This window comes from Venturia canescens, chromosome 9, assembly GCF_019457755.1.
Source record: "Venturia canescens isolate UGA chromosome 9, ASM1945775v1, whole genome shotgun sequence".
Taxonomy (NCBI): Eukaryota; Metazoa; Arthropoda; class Insecta; order Hymenoptera; family Ichneumonidae; genus Venturia; species Venturia canescens.
The window spans coordinates 16,433,241-16,447,161 of record NC_057429.1 but is presented as its reverse complement, the minus strand read 5'-3'; the positions used below and the strand labels follow the sequence as shown (position 1 = coordinate 16,447,161).

At 37.6% G+C, this 13,921-nt stretch overlaps 5 protein-coding genes across 8 annotated transcripts; 3 read left to right on the top strand and 2 right to left on the bottom strand.

Annotated features, from left to right (window-relative positions):
* Window positions 1-763: 763 nt before the first annotated feature.
* Window positions 764-4,554, top strand: LOC122416321 (gastrula zinc finger protein XlCGF57.1-like). Of its 2 annotated transcripts, none has more exons than XM_043429139.1 (4): window positions 764-1,323; window positions 1,833-1,914; window positions 2,004-2,147; window positions 2,255-4,554. In XM_043429139.1, the coding sequence occupies exons 2-4, from the start codon at window positions 1,888-1,890 to the stop codon at window positions 4,019-4,021; spliced, it is 1,938 nt and encodes a 645-aa protein (XP_043285074.1). In that variant the 5' UTR covers window positions 764-1,323; window positions 1,833-1,887; the 3' UTR covers window positions 4,022-4,554. The 2 variants fall into 2 exon arrangements, with proteins under 2 accessions (XP_043285074.1, XP_043285073.1); XM_043429138.1 differs by having other exon boundaries at window positions 765-1,323; window positions 1,833-1,920.
* LOC122416325 (WD repeat-containing protein WRAP73-like) lies at window positions 4,024-9,378 on the bottom strand. Its single transcript, XM_043429146.1, has 7 exons — window positions 9,157-9,378; window positions 8,901-9,083; window positions 8,633-8,812; window positions 5,384-5,656; window positions 5,132-5,282; window positions 4,827-5,042; window positions 4,024-4,740 (listed from the first exon to the last, which is right to left on the bottom strand). Exons 1-7 carry the CDS (start codon window positions 9,364-9,366, stop codon window positions 4,538-4,540), a joined length of 1,416 nt encoding a protein of 471 aa, XP_043285081.1. The 5' UTR covers window positions 9,367-9,378; the 3' UTR covers window positions 4,024-4,537.
* Elp2 (elongator complex protein 2) lies at window positions 5,838-9,642 on the top strand. The gene is made up of 2 exons (XM_043429135.1): window positions 5,838-7,186; window positions 7,295-9,642. The coding sequence occupies exons 1-2, from the start codon at window positions 5,994-5,996 to the stop codon at window positions 8,433-8,435; spliced, it is 2,334 nt and encodes a 777-aa protein (XP_043285070.1). The 5' UTR covers window positions 5,838-5,993; the 3' UTR covers window positions 8,436-9,642.
* Window positions 9,472-10,839, top strand: Aven (Apoptosis and caspase activation inhibitor). Its single transcript, XM_043429159.1, has 4 exons — window positions 9,472-9,642; window positions 9,748-10,159; window positions 10,354-10,645; window positions 10,703-10,839. Exons 1-4 carry the CDS (start codon window positions 9,623-9,625, stop codon window positions 10,780-10,782), a joined length of 804 nt encoding a protein of 267 aa, XP_043285094.1. The 5' UTR covers window positions 9,472-9,622; the 3' UTR covers window positions 10,783-10,839.
* LOC122416330 (mitochondrial 2-oxodicarboxylate carrier) lies at window positions 10,813-13,482 on the bottom strand. 3 transcript variants are annotated; one of them, XM_043429157.1, is made up of 7 exons: window positions 12,746-13,482; window positions 12,433-12,643; window positions 12,081-12,187; window positions 11,933-11,995; window positions 11,539-11,838; window positions 11,191-11,336; window positions 10,813-11,068 (listed from the first exon to the last, which is right to left on the bottom strand). In XM_043429157.1, the coding sequence occupies exons 2-7, from the start codon at window positions 12,602-12,604 to the stop codon at window positions 10,948-10,950; spliced, it is 909 nt and encodes a 302-aa protein (XP_043285092.1). In that variant the 5' UTR covers window positions 12,605-12,643; window positions 12,746-13,482; the 3' UTR covers window positions 10,813-10,947. The 3 variants fall into 3 exon arrangements, with proteins under 3 accessions (XP_043285092.1, XP_043285093.1, XP_043285091.1); XM_043429158.1 differs by having other exon boundaries at window positions 13,113-13,482; XM_043429156.1 differs by having other exon boundaries at window positions 13,216-13,481.
* Window positions 13,483-13,921: the final 439 nt, after the last annotated feature.

The window sequence follows — 13,921 nt, the reverse complement described above, 5'->3', positions numbered from 1 at the left end:
CTATTTCCAGCATCGATCCGTTCGCGGGGAATGCTGCGCGCACACCCCACCTCATACATATATATATATATATGTATAACAAATTAAGTATAAGCCTATACTTTGTAGACATGTAGATATGTGTTGGCAGATCAAGCACAAAGGCTCGGTAACGAAAGGTTAACTTCCAAAAAATTCTCACCCCCGTCTATATTAGGCACATTATTACCCATACACTTAATTCCCGCTCCCCTCTTTTCCTTTTTCATGGTTTCGGTATTCATTATTATCATAATTATCCTTGAGTTTATGCATGATTTGCGTGCATTTTCATTTTGTGCTTTTATTATTTGCGCGATTTCATTTCGTCCTTTTGTTCCGCCGCGTCTAATGTCACTTTCTGGTTTTAGGCTATATATTATTTTGAATGTTTATTTTGTATCCTTGTCAATCCGTTTCGAATTCAAACACGTTCATATATCACCGACCTTGCGATCACGATTCTCAGTGTAAAGTTTCCATTCCGTTTGAACGTTTTTTATAATTTTTCATTAGAAATATATCGCTTTTTATTTCGTATTATCACGATTCGTTATATATTTGGAGGTTATCCTGCTTTTCCCATGATTCGATTACTATTCTTGCTCCTGTATATTTTATTTATATTTTATAGTTCGATGAATTATTTTTTTTGTTCGGTAATATTTTGAATTTGGTTATATTCGAGAGTGTTTGTTGAAAATACATTATTTTCCTACATTATTGCTTTGAATTTTAGGGTACTTTGAAAATTCGTGATAAAAAACTGCAGAGTCGATCGAGTAAAAATTATATTCGCCAGCACGGCCGCCAGCACCAAAAAGCGCCGCCACGTTGAAAGTTCTCGTCGCAATTTCCAATCTCCATGAAATCTCACATTTCGTGCTGGCAATGTTATTATTCTCTTCTCAGTGCTACTCACTGTGCGAGTGCGAGGACAAAGTTGTGGCGAAAGAAATGAACAAAGTGTTGTAGGGAAAGAGTAAAAAAAAACGGAGTGCAAAAGAGAAGCGTTCGAAAGTCTCTTTGAAGGATAAAAACTGTTTTGTTTCTCGAGTGTCCTTGAATCGAAGCATGAAACAATCTTTGAATTTTTTCCACCACCTTGTATCTTTGGACCTCTCATGAATCCATTTTATTCGCCTGTTCTTCCAAAAACGATAACGTACGAAATATCAATTCCTCTATAAACTTGTATCATCAAACACTCGTACATTGATTAAATATTCTCGATGAGAGGTTATGTTTTCCATTTTTTCGAGTCCAGTCAATTTTCACCAGGAACCCGATGAAATTTCTAATATGGTAAGTGCAGCACAACTCTTCGGTGTAACACCCGCTATTACGACCACCCGTATCACATCATTACTAAAGTGTGCAAATTTCATAGAAATAACGATAAAATTACGTTTTAGCTTTTTTCATCAGTCTCGTCTAACGTAAGAATCATCAATTTCTATTTTGGTTATATTGAAAATCAATACTATTTTTATCCGTTCTAGAATATTCCGATTATTTTCGTAAAAAATGATTAATGCGAGCAACAATTTTTCAGTGATACAAGAATTTTCATACATAAATTAATAGGAAAACAGCCATAATAATTCTTGTTAACGTTACCAAAGCTTCGGCCCAAATACGAACATGTGGTCTTTCAATAGACGATCTTCGTGCATTCATTTTTTTTATTAATGTATCAATATTTTTCTTTATTTATCAATGGTTTATATAATCTGAGATCAAATGTGTAAAGAAGCAAGGAAAACAAAACAATTTGAGCTTCGTTCTCAATCTTGTGTAACTTATCGTTTTAGGAGAAGAAATACAGCAGACGAAAGATATTAGGGTGAAAAACAAGGGCCAAAACGGATGGATGCTCTATCTTCGAGCAGTCAGGTTATGGTAACGACGCGTTCGAATGAACTAAGTCTCTGCAGTGTTATAGAGGGAACAAATGTTTAACAAGGGATTTTATGAATTTAAAGGATGAAAACATTATCGGGGTGGAGCTTAAGGAAGGAACGGATGAGAGATTCGGTCAGACCTATATCGAGGATATCTGTCCTGGAACTTTCGGCAAGGTTTTCCTACCAATCGACAGCCATGAAGTTGATTTCCCGGATGAAATGGTGATTGAACATTCAAACAATAAACATTAGGCAAAAATACAAGAAAAACAGAAGAAATTTGTCAGAGTAGAAGAGAATTTTTCAAAGATTCATAAGTTTTCTTCTAGGTCAAACTGGAGCTAGAGAGCCAATCGGGAGAACATCATATCTGGGCAGCTCAGTTGGCAACGACGACTCTGTGCGAACAGGACGACTGTGGTATTCATAGAAATTCAGACGAGAACGCAGACGAGTCGGAAGACAAATCCATTGAACTCGAAGACACTGAGAAAGAAGACGAGGACCAAAATACCAGAGAAGAGGAACTCGAGGAAGTGACTAATCGTCGAGGTGAACTAGAAATCAATAAACCAAACGACGAGCCTTGCGTCAACTCCAAATTCTACAAGATTCAATGTACTGTTTGTAAAAAGTGGTTTTTGAATAACGATTCGATGATTACACATTTGCGAAGCCACTGCGGTGAGGGGAATTTCCAAAACGGTGGTGAACAATGCCAAGTTTGCGAGCAAAACTTTAGCGACGGTACGAGTTTGCACGCTCACATGTTAACTCACGTAGGCATGAATCCGGTCGAATGTAACGTTTGTCAGAAGAGATTTGCATACAAGTGGTGTCTGAGGAATCACGTGCAAAGCCACGTCGTAACAAAATCTTTTGAAAATTTTTCTCCGACCGGAAGTAATCTTGTGCTCGTTAATACCGAACCGACAGGTCTCGGTTTACCAATTTCCGGGGCTAGTTATACTTTTGAAAGCGTTACCAATCATAGAAAACTCTTCGAGGAACGCACAAGCTCCGAGGAGGAGAGGCGCAAAGAGTCCAAGTCGGAGAGCGAAACTTCGAAAAACGGGCTTCGTTGCGACGTGTGCAAATTGCGTTTCAAAGACAGAGAAAGCTTTAACCGACACTCTCTGTCGCACATGGGCGAAGAAACAACCTACAAGTACGATATTTTCAGTGGGACTCTTCGAGAAAGCCCGAAGCCGGAAATCGCCGATCCGCGGACAGCTCATACGAGCTCGATCACTAAACAATTCAAGTGTACACTTTGCGAAAGATCATTCGGACAACGTACAGCTCTCAACAATCACATGCTTGCTCACAGCGGTGAAAAACCACACGCGTGCAATATTTGCGAGAAAACGTACAAGCGAAAGTCCGAATTGATAAGACACACGATGGTACACACGGGCGAACGTCCCTACGAGTGTAAAGAGTGCCTCATGACATTTCGAGAAAAAGCTAAATTGAATTCCCACATGCTCGTACACACCGGCGAAAAGCCTCACGAGTGTTACATTTGTCACAAAGCTTGCGCTCGAAAATCCGACCTCAATAGCCACATGCTTTCTCACACCGGTGGACAATACGACTGTAAAGTTTGCGACAAAATATTCACTCGTAAATCCGATCTCAACAGACACACTCTCATCCACACCGGGGAAAAACCCTTCGCTTGCGAACACTGCGACATGGCATTTCGCGAGAGAACTCGCTTGAATTCCCACATGCTCGTTCACACCGGTGACAAAAGACACGCGTGTCACATATGCGGTAAAAACTTCAGGGAAAAATCCTCCCTGAAAAAACACATGCTCGCTCACACCGGTGATCGACCATACGAATGCTTCATCTGTAAAAAAACATTCACTCTAAAAACCACTCTCAACAGCCACGTTCTCATTCACTCCGGCGAACGACCCTACGAATGCGACAATTGTCCAAAATCTTTTCGCGAAAAATCTTCTCTCAGAAAACACTCAGTTTTTCATAATAACGAACGCGATCACGAGGCCAATGTTTGCTTCAAAAAATTCGCTCACAAAACTGACCTCAACTCGCATGCGGCCATCGACCATCCAACATCTTAAACTACATTTTCCCCACATTTATTTAATGCTCCTATACACTTGTTTCCATATGGAAATTCCAAAACACTTTAATTCTGCTATTAACTTCATTTCGCTCTAAACCAATTATTGAACAATTTTTTTATTCATTAACTATATACTTTTCGGATCTCATTATTGCCATTGAATTTTTCAAAACCATCAAACACTCTTGAATTCTTTGACATTCTCATGACATCGCTATTTCAAATAACAAAAATATAACCGTAAACGAAACGGAAATTTTTTCCGTTACGATGTTAAATCATTAAAAGCTTTTGTATCACATCGTTACGGAATTAGCGCAATTTTGAGATAATTACAGTTGGAATATGTGTGAGAGTACAAGGAGGGAGAAATAATTAAACGATATTTAAGAATTATTGTTTTGCGACTGAGCAATGTAAATAATCAGACAAAATATGCATATAGTATAAATAATGAATAATATACTAAAATAATAATACTGTTAAATGATACGCGAAGAGGATTAAAAGATTATTCCGTGAATCGCATTATCGCTGTTTTATTGTAGCCACCGAGTGACAACATCTTCCCTCGTGGATGCCAACGTCCTGAAAGAACTGTTATTCCTCGGGGGCTCGAATGACCAGTTGCTTTACGACTTGCTGACCATTCGAAAAATTGAGGGCTTTCGTTAAAAATCATTAATCTTGGAGAGTTCGGACTCCAACAGATTCCTGCAGAAACAAAAGTATTTTTCTATTTGTATTGACATTTTTATTTGTTTTTTTTTTAAATTCACTTTTATTCTTATTACTCTCACCGGAAATTGGCCTTTTCAACATCACATAATCGACACTGTCTTCGGCAATGTCCCAAATCCACAAAGTAGAGGAATAAACCTGGTGTCTGAAAGCCAAATAACGGCCACAGCAACTAAACTCGAAAATGTCAATCCTTGCAATGAACGGCCCATCGCCACTCCCTTTGAAATTTGTTCCTATTGGGATATTTATCGGTCGTTCCATCACTTCTTCCACTGGAATACAGAGAATCATGAAAAAACAAAGAATCGATCAATCTTTTTGGATCAGAGCGCAAGCTTCCAACGGTCATTAAACAAATTACTTTTGTGCGTTTCTCCCTGGGCGAGATTTACATTTGAATCTCGTTTCTCCAATTCCCGATAAATTCTTCCCAAATAATCACATTCGGTTATCACTGGATTGCAACGTAAATCCAGTATTGGTTTCCATGTCACGTAATTCAGAAGTACAATCTGGTGGACGAAAAAAAATTGTGTTAAAAAATGAGAATATTGAAATATTAAATGCGATAATATATATATTGCAATTTTGTAAAAATGAGAAAAATTCTGACCGTCTCGTTGAAAGCAGCGATTGCCAGAAGCTGTCCACTCGGATTCCACGACACTCTGTCAATGCCTCGAGGCCCTTGATAATTGTCCCTTATTGCACCGTCGATTTTCGTTTTCGAAACTTCGGGACAAAAAACACCCACGTGACTTTCAGTTGTTGTCGAATAAACGAGTAATTTCGTTTGACCGCTGATCGAACACCACATGCATAATAGTTCGCTATTGGGGGACCAGCACAAACCGTCGATCGCACTCAATTTTTCACACAAGAGTTTCTGTAAACAATTATAAATTCAAAGTTAGAAAATAAAATAACAATTCCACTCAATTTACTCGCCTCTGTTCTAAGAACAAGCTGTTTTACTTTATCGACCGAGTTTGAATGTCCTGATTCGTTCAAATTTCGTCGCGAGTGGGGCTATAATCGTATTTTCGTATAAGCAAACGTGGGTTTTTATAATCTTTTTATTTTCCGACCGGTTCACACGTTGTGTCTTCGAGAGGTTAATTTACCAGGAATCGGAACCAAATACATAATATTAAAATAAATTCGATATGAATCATTGATAGTTTGAACAATTGACGAGTTGCAAAGCGTATTTGTTTTTTAAAATGAAGGAAGTGAGTTACATATGCAGCGCTTGTAATCGTGTCCCAAATTCAGCGGACTGGGGTCAAAACGGATTGATTTGTTATGGCTCGTGTAATTCCATATCGATTTACGATCCGGATTATCGTAAAATTGGAAAAGTAACGAATACGCTTCACAAGCATACAGGACGAGTGAATATTGTAAAATGGTTGAGAAAAAATGACTTGACAGCAGAGACAGAATTGTTGTCAGGTTCGACAGATGGTACAGCAGCAGTTTGGAGCAGAAATGGAAATTCTTGGGATTGCATGTCATTTGAAGATGGAAATCCCTTGACTATCGCTGACGGAATTTATTTGCGAGGAATTGTGAAAAATGACGAACTGTTACTCTGCACTGGAAGTACAGAAGGGACCTTTGTCCTCTGGCACAGGGATGCTGAAAGATCGATTAAAAAAGTTCAAAATTTGTCCTTTGGAAGAAGAATTCCGACCGCTGCTCGTTTCTCCTTTGTGCCACGCTCCGATATTCCACTTGTTGCAATTGCCATAGACGATTGCAGTATTCAGATTTTTTGCAGGGACGAGGAGGAAGAAGGAATTTGTTTCATTCACGTACAGACAGTTCAAAATCATGAAGATTGGATTACATGCATGGATTTCATGCGGGACGCCCTCGGAGATTGTCACCTTGTAACAGGTTCCCAGGACACTTCTATACGCCTTTGGAAAATCTTTTTGGACGAAGAAGACACGGAGAGTGAACGAAAAAACGAATGCCAGAGAAGAATCAAAAGATTTCAGTTGGGAAATCTTGAATTTGGTGTCACACTAGAATCCATTCTCAGCGGCCATGAAAATTGGGTTTATGGAGTCCACTGGCATCCCTGTGGCTCCGATGATTTAAAAAGTCCTTCCACACCTCTTGCTCTCCTTTCTTGTGCCATGGACAAATCTATGATAGTTTGGCAAGCGGACTCTAAGGACGGCGGTGTTTGGCGTGAAGCTCTCCGTGTCGGAGAAGTCGGTGGTAATTCTCTCGGGTTTTATGGATGCAAATACGCCCCTGATGGACTTAGCATCATGGCGCATGGTTTCCAAGGATCTTTTCACATTTGGAGTTATAACCAGAAAGAACGGACGTGTGTTCCCAGACCAGGACCAACTGGACACTTTTCAGGAGTTGTTGACCTTTGTTGGGACCCTAAGGGCAGGTGGGGATTCTTACCAATTCAATTTCAACCCTAAACTGTTTATAGACTCAAAACTCTTAAACTTATTACGAAATTCTACAGTTATTTTCAATGTTCTCCATATTGCAGATTTCTTATCAGCGCGAGTACCGACCAAACAACGAGAATCCACGCGCCCTGGAAAACCGAATCCGGCGACGTTTGGCACGAGATAAGTCGACCTCAAGTGCACGGTTACGACCTTAGCTGCCTAGCGATTCTCGACTCTTATACTTTCGCCTCCGGGGCCGAGGAAAAAGTCGTGCGAGTGTTTACAGCTCCAAAAACTTTTGAGAAATATTTATCGACGATCGCCTCAACGGAGGATTGGCAGGGAAAAACAACAGAAGAAGCTTCTGTGCCTGCACTCGGTCTCACAAACAAGGCAGTTTTTGAGGAAAATTCGACGGACGAGGATCTCGATTACGGCCGAGCACCAACGGAAGAAGAGCTAATAAGACATACTCTCTGGCCAGAATTGCAAAAGCTTTACGGTCACGGTTACGAGATATTTTCCATCGCGAGCAGAAGCGATGGAAAACTTTTCGCCACTGCTTGCAAATCAGCGAATGCTGAACATTCCGCAATTATCATTTGGTCCACCGAAACGTGGTCGCAAGTACAAAAATTGTCGTCTCATCGCCTGACCGTAACACAAATGGCATTTTCACCGGACAATAAACATCTCGTCTCTGTTTCTCGTGATCGACGTTTCACTCTCCATCGTTGTGACGAAAGTTACCATTACGAAATAGTCGCCACAAGCTCCAAAAACAATCCCCTTCATGCCAGGATTATTTGGTGCTGCGCATGGACTCACGATTCTAAATTTTTTGCCACAGGCTCTAGAGACGGTAGAATCGGAGTGTGGAACGTTGAACCAAAAAATATAGATAGTGGAAATTTTGTAGCTATGTTAGAGATTGAAGATTCATCGATCACGACTCTCGCTTTTGCACCTTCAGCATTTGCTCGTGATTCGTATATACTCGCTATAGGCTTCGATGACGGTCGCATTGACGTACGAAAAGTCATCCTCAATAACGATGCCACCGAATGGCAAATTTGTGCTTTGTATGATTCTTCTGAGGCCCATCACTCCACGGTCAGAAAAATCGCCTTTCGACCTCATTCAACGAATGCCGATAAGATTTTACAGTTTGCTAGTTGCGGCATGGATCACACTGTAAAAATTCATGATCTTCATGTCGAAGATCTCAATATTCTGTAAATTTGTAACTTTGGATTATATTAATCTTTTTCTTACTTTACAAAGTTGTATTTTGAATTTTTTTCCTCAGATCCAAGATATGAATTTACAAAAAAGAATATTCAACAATATTTTTCAGCAGATTGCTAGAATAATTTCCATGCAGATTATCAATAGACGGATCATGCTTTGAAAGAATGTCAAAAAATGTAACTCACCCGACTTATTTTCCATCCCTTGGTCTTGTAAATTTCTATACTATCAGTTCCATTGTCAGTGGTAATAACAGCTAAATTTTTTCCATTTGGACTAAACAAGACATTTGTATCCGTTAGAGATTTCAAATTTTGAATGTTCGTTATACTTTGATTTTCAAGAGACCAAATAGAAATTTGGATCTGAAAAATTAGTTGCAGAATATAGAAATATTTTTAACTTCAGATTGAGAATAATTCAATAAGAAATTCGAAGACACGAAATTCTCACCTTTAATTCTGCAAATGAAATTATATGGTTGCCATCCGGGGACCACATTACTTTTTCCATTCCTGCGCTACCTTCCACAAATTTGCATTTCCATTCTGGATAAAATATCGAGAAAACTCGAATAACACATTTCTTTATATTCGCACATAAAATATATTGCGAATTTGGTGACCATTCAATGTACTAAAAACATAAATCTTATTATTTTATACAAAAAAAAAAAATCACAAAATATATCACGAGAGCCGAGCTTAACCTCAATTACGTCATCAAGCTCGTAAGAGTTCGTCGTATCGAAAATTCCACTTCTTTTTATTATCAAATTTGACTGATAAGCTATTGCGAAAAAATCACCGCACGGCGAAAATTCACATAAATTATTGTTAACTCGGAATATTGAACTCTCGGACTCGGACCCTTCCATTATGTCCATTTGTTTTGACATTTTGCGCGGTTTTTCGTACATTATTGACAATATTTAAATGCCACACACGAGCGTGGATTGGTCGAACAGCTTTTCCCACTCCACTCGGAGCTTGGAGCACGTAAAGTGGCGGTCTTCGCGGTGTAAAATAAAAACACTGTATGTCAAGTTTGAGTGAGTGATTCTTCGACGTGATCGATCATCAATTCATCAGCGATCAATTTATTTTTTTAGTCATATTGACATTCTTCGATTTGTCAATTTGGAATTTCTCAAACGTACAAAAAATTATACGATAATGGAGAAGGCAAAACCGAGGTATGGTTTTAGGTTAGGAGGTTATCAATTTTATCTGTATTTAATAGTGACGAAGTATTTTTGTTCTTTTTCATATGTTTATCATGTTTTCACTACATGAGACAGTAAGAAAAAAGCGTATTATAAAAAGGCAGATCAAGGAACTGCACAGAGCGGAAAAAATACTTCAAACTTGAAATCAGGCTCAAACAGCGGTGCCAACAATTCACGTCATTTCGATCCACACGTTTTGGACGATAAAACAAGCTTCGTCAAAAGATCTCTTCAACAACCAACATCACGTTTAGCTGATCTCGATGAGATATGGCAGGATACACACGTTGGTCAGGACTTCGAAACTCTCGTCAATGCTCCTCTCTCAGCTGATGGACATTTCATTTTTAAATCCGAAAAAAATTGGACCTTGGATTCCTCTAAATATGATGATTTTTTCACGGTCGACATAAAGGACTTGGCTACCATAATTCAATGTATTCCATACAATCAATATGTTCAAGTTGACAATAAGTATTTCACCGTAAGTAAATAGAATTACGTTGCCACATAACTCCATTTTTGACTGAACTGCGACAAATTTTTTCATTTTGTTCTTTAATGAGTACTCCAAAAATTTCTCTTTTAGTAAAAATGCTCAAATCAAATGTTGTATTTTCTCTCAAAAAATGATGACTGTTAATATTAAAAATACAATAAATTGAACTGAGATTTTAGAAAGATGAGCTCACAGACATAAATAACACAGCAGAAAAAGGGAAAAAAGCCTACTACCTGATGTTGGAGGAGACAAAACAGAAAATTGTTGAGAGAGCCAATGAGGCTTATAATTCACAAAGAAACAGCAGTCGTGAAGATTACAAGAATGTTGTCACAGAGGAAGAATACCCCAGAGAAGAGGCTGCAAATTCTCTCGACATGGAAGAAGATCTTGAATTCTTATTGTCTCTGAAAGAGCCTGTGAGGACTCATCCTGTCAGCCTAGGCTCGACCACCAAAAACACAGAAGGTAAAGATTCAAACACTCGACTCATTCAACTCAAACTAATAAGAGTTCATATTTCAGAAACAAAACCAAAAAATCTCCCTGTTGCAACAAAGTCCATAGATCTTGAAAAATGGCTGGATTTGGTTCTGGACGATTGATGTGTAAAAAAATCGTTGTATTTTACATAGTTAATAAATAGTCTATTTTTATTCTTATATATTTTTAAAATATTTTCTTAGTCTTCATGAGAAAAGACGCTGACAGTATAAAATTTGGTCAAAAATACAACAGTCCTCTATTTTATTATCAAAGAAATTTGTTTTCTAATCCCTAAATTTATTAGTCAAATAGGCATGCATATAATCATAAACGACTAGCATGATTGCTCCTCCTGGGCCAAGACGCAAAACTTTGGGTAAAAGTCCTTTGTAAAGAGCTGTGAATCTGGAGTATAAGAGAATTTGTATTTTTAGTTATTGAATGCAAAAAAACTTACTATAAAATTTTGCATGGATAAAAATGAATTTTGTCCAGTAGAATATTAGAGGAAAAATAATTCTTCGTACCCTTCCCTTTGGTAAACAATGGACAAAGTCGTTATTGTTCCATTATAATGGATTGTTCCTTGGGGCCCTTGGATTCGACTTTTTGCTACGTCAAAAGGAATATTCAAGCATGAGGCAGCTGTTCCTGCTGTAAAACCTATGGCCACCTGGAAATTTTTCATTTTCACAAAACAAAAGTAAAAGTTAGTGCAAAATGTTACCTCCTTTGAATCATACCATTAAAAATGATAAAATTGACATAATTCTGATTTGCATTTTATATAAAATACAAAACGAAACGGATCAGATTTTCATTCAAAACAAATTCGATCATTCGTAAACAAAGTTTTAGTATTTTTTAATTTTAACCTTGGTAAAAAATTCCAGCCAGGGATCCTTGTTGGCAGGTATGAAACCTTTGACAGAATGATAGAAACCAAAGTAAAAACAGTTGAAAACTCCGTTCCTCATAACAGTCGCAGAAAGTCCTTTGTTGAGGCCATTCAAACCTAAACCTTTGTTTCTCACAATTTCTCTTGTAACTGCCAAAGTCGACGGACTCTCTTTAACTTGTTTACGATTCGACTGCAACTGGACTTTTATAACTTCAAAAGGATTCACCAAAATTCCTTCTGTCACACCGGCACAAAATCCAGCCAACGCAAAAGTCTAGACCAAAAACATGCCATTTTTTTATATTCAACGAGTGATGCATTCCCATTTTCACGTGCTGGTTTTTCATTTTATTGCTAGTTTTTCTCACCAGAGGTGTTGGAGAATCGGCACCAAACAAGAAAAATTGTTTGTATTGCTCGAAGGTGAAAAACTAGAAAAAGATTTGCTCAATTATCCATTCGTATTAAAAATCACAATCATTCCATCCCAAGCCTTAAAAAACGTGTTTTTCTCACTTTGACTGCACGCTTGGGTGTTTCAACAATGATAGGTGGCACTATTCCTTTCCAAAATGCTCCTAGACCTTCGCTTCTGTACATTTTCATCATGCAATCGCGAATTCCTTAAAAGTAAAGTGACCAAATGAAGCAAAAAAAAATCAATAACTTCTAAATGAGCAGCTGCATTAGTGTTGAATACAAATCTATAGAAAAACAAAACATATCGAGAATGAACTGGGAAATAATTCAAATTGAACCATCAACGATGTGAAACCGAAATGAATCAACAACAGTTCAATTGACCTTATTTTACAGTTCATCAATAATTACTGAAATTTTGAAAATAAAAAACTTAATGAATTGTCACCTGTATAATAATGAGGATCAAAACCCATGCTAGGTTTGACTTGCAATTGAAATCGTGTTTTGACGAGATCCATTGGATGCATAATGCAAACCTCAACAAAGCCAGCTGAGCCACCGGCACCAATTTGTATGGCCGCTTGCTTCAGCAAGTTATTATTTGTTTGATGAGCCATTTTTTAAATGGAGAATTTTCAATCGTCGGTTATGACCTTCTATAAAAATTTATCATGACACAAAACATTCAAAAAATTGATGAAACAAATAATTGCACATTGTTTTGTTGTGTATTTGTAATCATTTGACATAAACACCACCTAATACAGTTTTTATTCATATTCTTCGATGTCCAACTCCATTTCGAAAAGGCGATTTTATTTCAAAAATCCAATTGTCACGGCGTTCATTTTCAACTAATAATTCTGCCACTTGTCACACTATTTCAAATATATCACGAATATGTATTATACTCATCTTAAATATAAAGAAGTTGAGTATTATCGTTGTGAAAGCATTATCGAATATATTTATGCAGTATAGCATAAATAAGTTTTAAAAACGGGACGAATATCAAATAATGTACGTATGGCCTCCTGACATCGGCCTCCTTTGTTGTGTGTTACTTCGAGCTCTACTTCCAGATGACGAGTCAAAATCTATTTTTGAAACCTTAAAAATTCTAACCTCCAGTGGTCGCATCCCGACTCAACGAGATTCGGCAAAGAGGGCGAAAACTCGGTGTCGCCCGAGAGAGTCATTAAATAACATTTGCCGGACTTCAACTTACTTGAATTTTCGATACACCAGAATGATATTTTGAAACTATTTTTGTAATACACTGACAATTGTGAATAAAATTCTTTACACGATCTCGTCGCTTTTAACCGATCTTTCATGCCCATTAATTTAAATCAAAAAACAGTTATGCGATCTTTGACAGCTCTCCGATTCTCCACAATCGCTTGCCATTTGTGATATGAGTTATTTTTTATCATTTTTTCCACGCTTCGTTTATCTCAACCTCGAATTCTACATCTCTAAGCTTGATACCACACGCTTGCACGATGTGTAAAGCGCGAACGATAAAAACGATCAATTAAACCAAGTCATTAATTTTTTCGACAGTTGCATGTCAAGGACTCTTCATCATACCAATTTTTTTTACTCGCATTTCCGAAATTTTTGCAATATCTTGCCATCCCCCATTTCCTATATTTATAGTGCTTAATAAGTATTTTCCTTCCTTGCTCGCTTCTGTGTATTTACAAAAAACAATATAATTATGTGACATCATCGTTCGGTCGAACAACCAGCAAGGCATCCTCAATCAAGCAAAAAGTTCAAATGCGTCATCATCAAAATATGCTGCAATTATGAAGCGACATTTGTTATCTTAATTAATGGCACAGACCATTACCCGAAATTGATGAATTACGGAAAAAATAATTGACCGTACTGAATTGACCGCACAGTTTGTTTCAATTATATTTTAT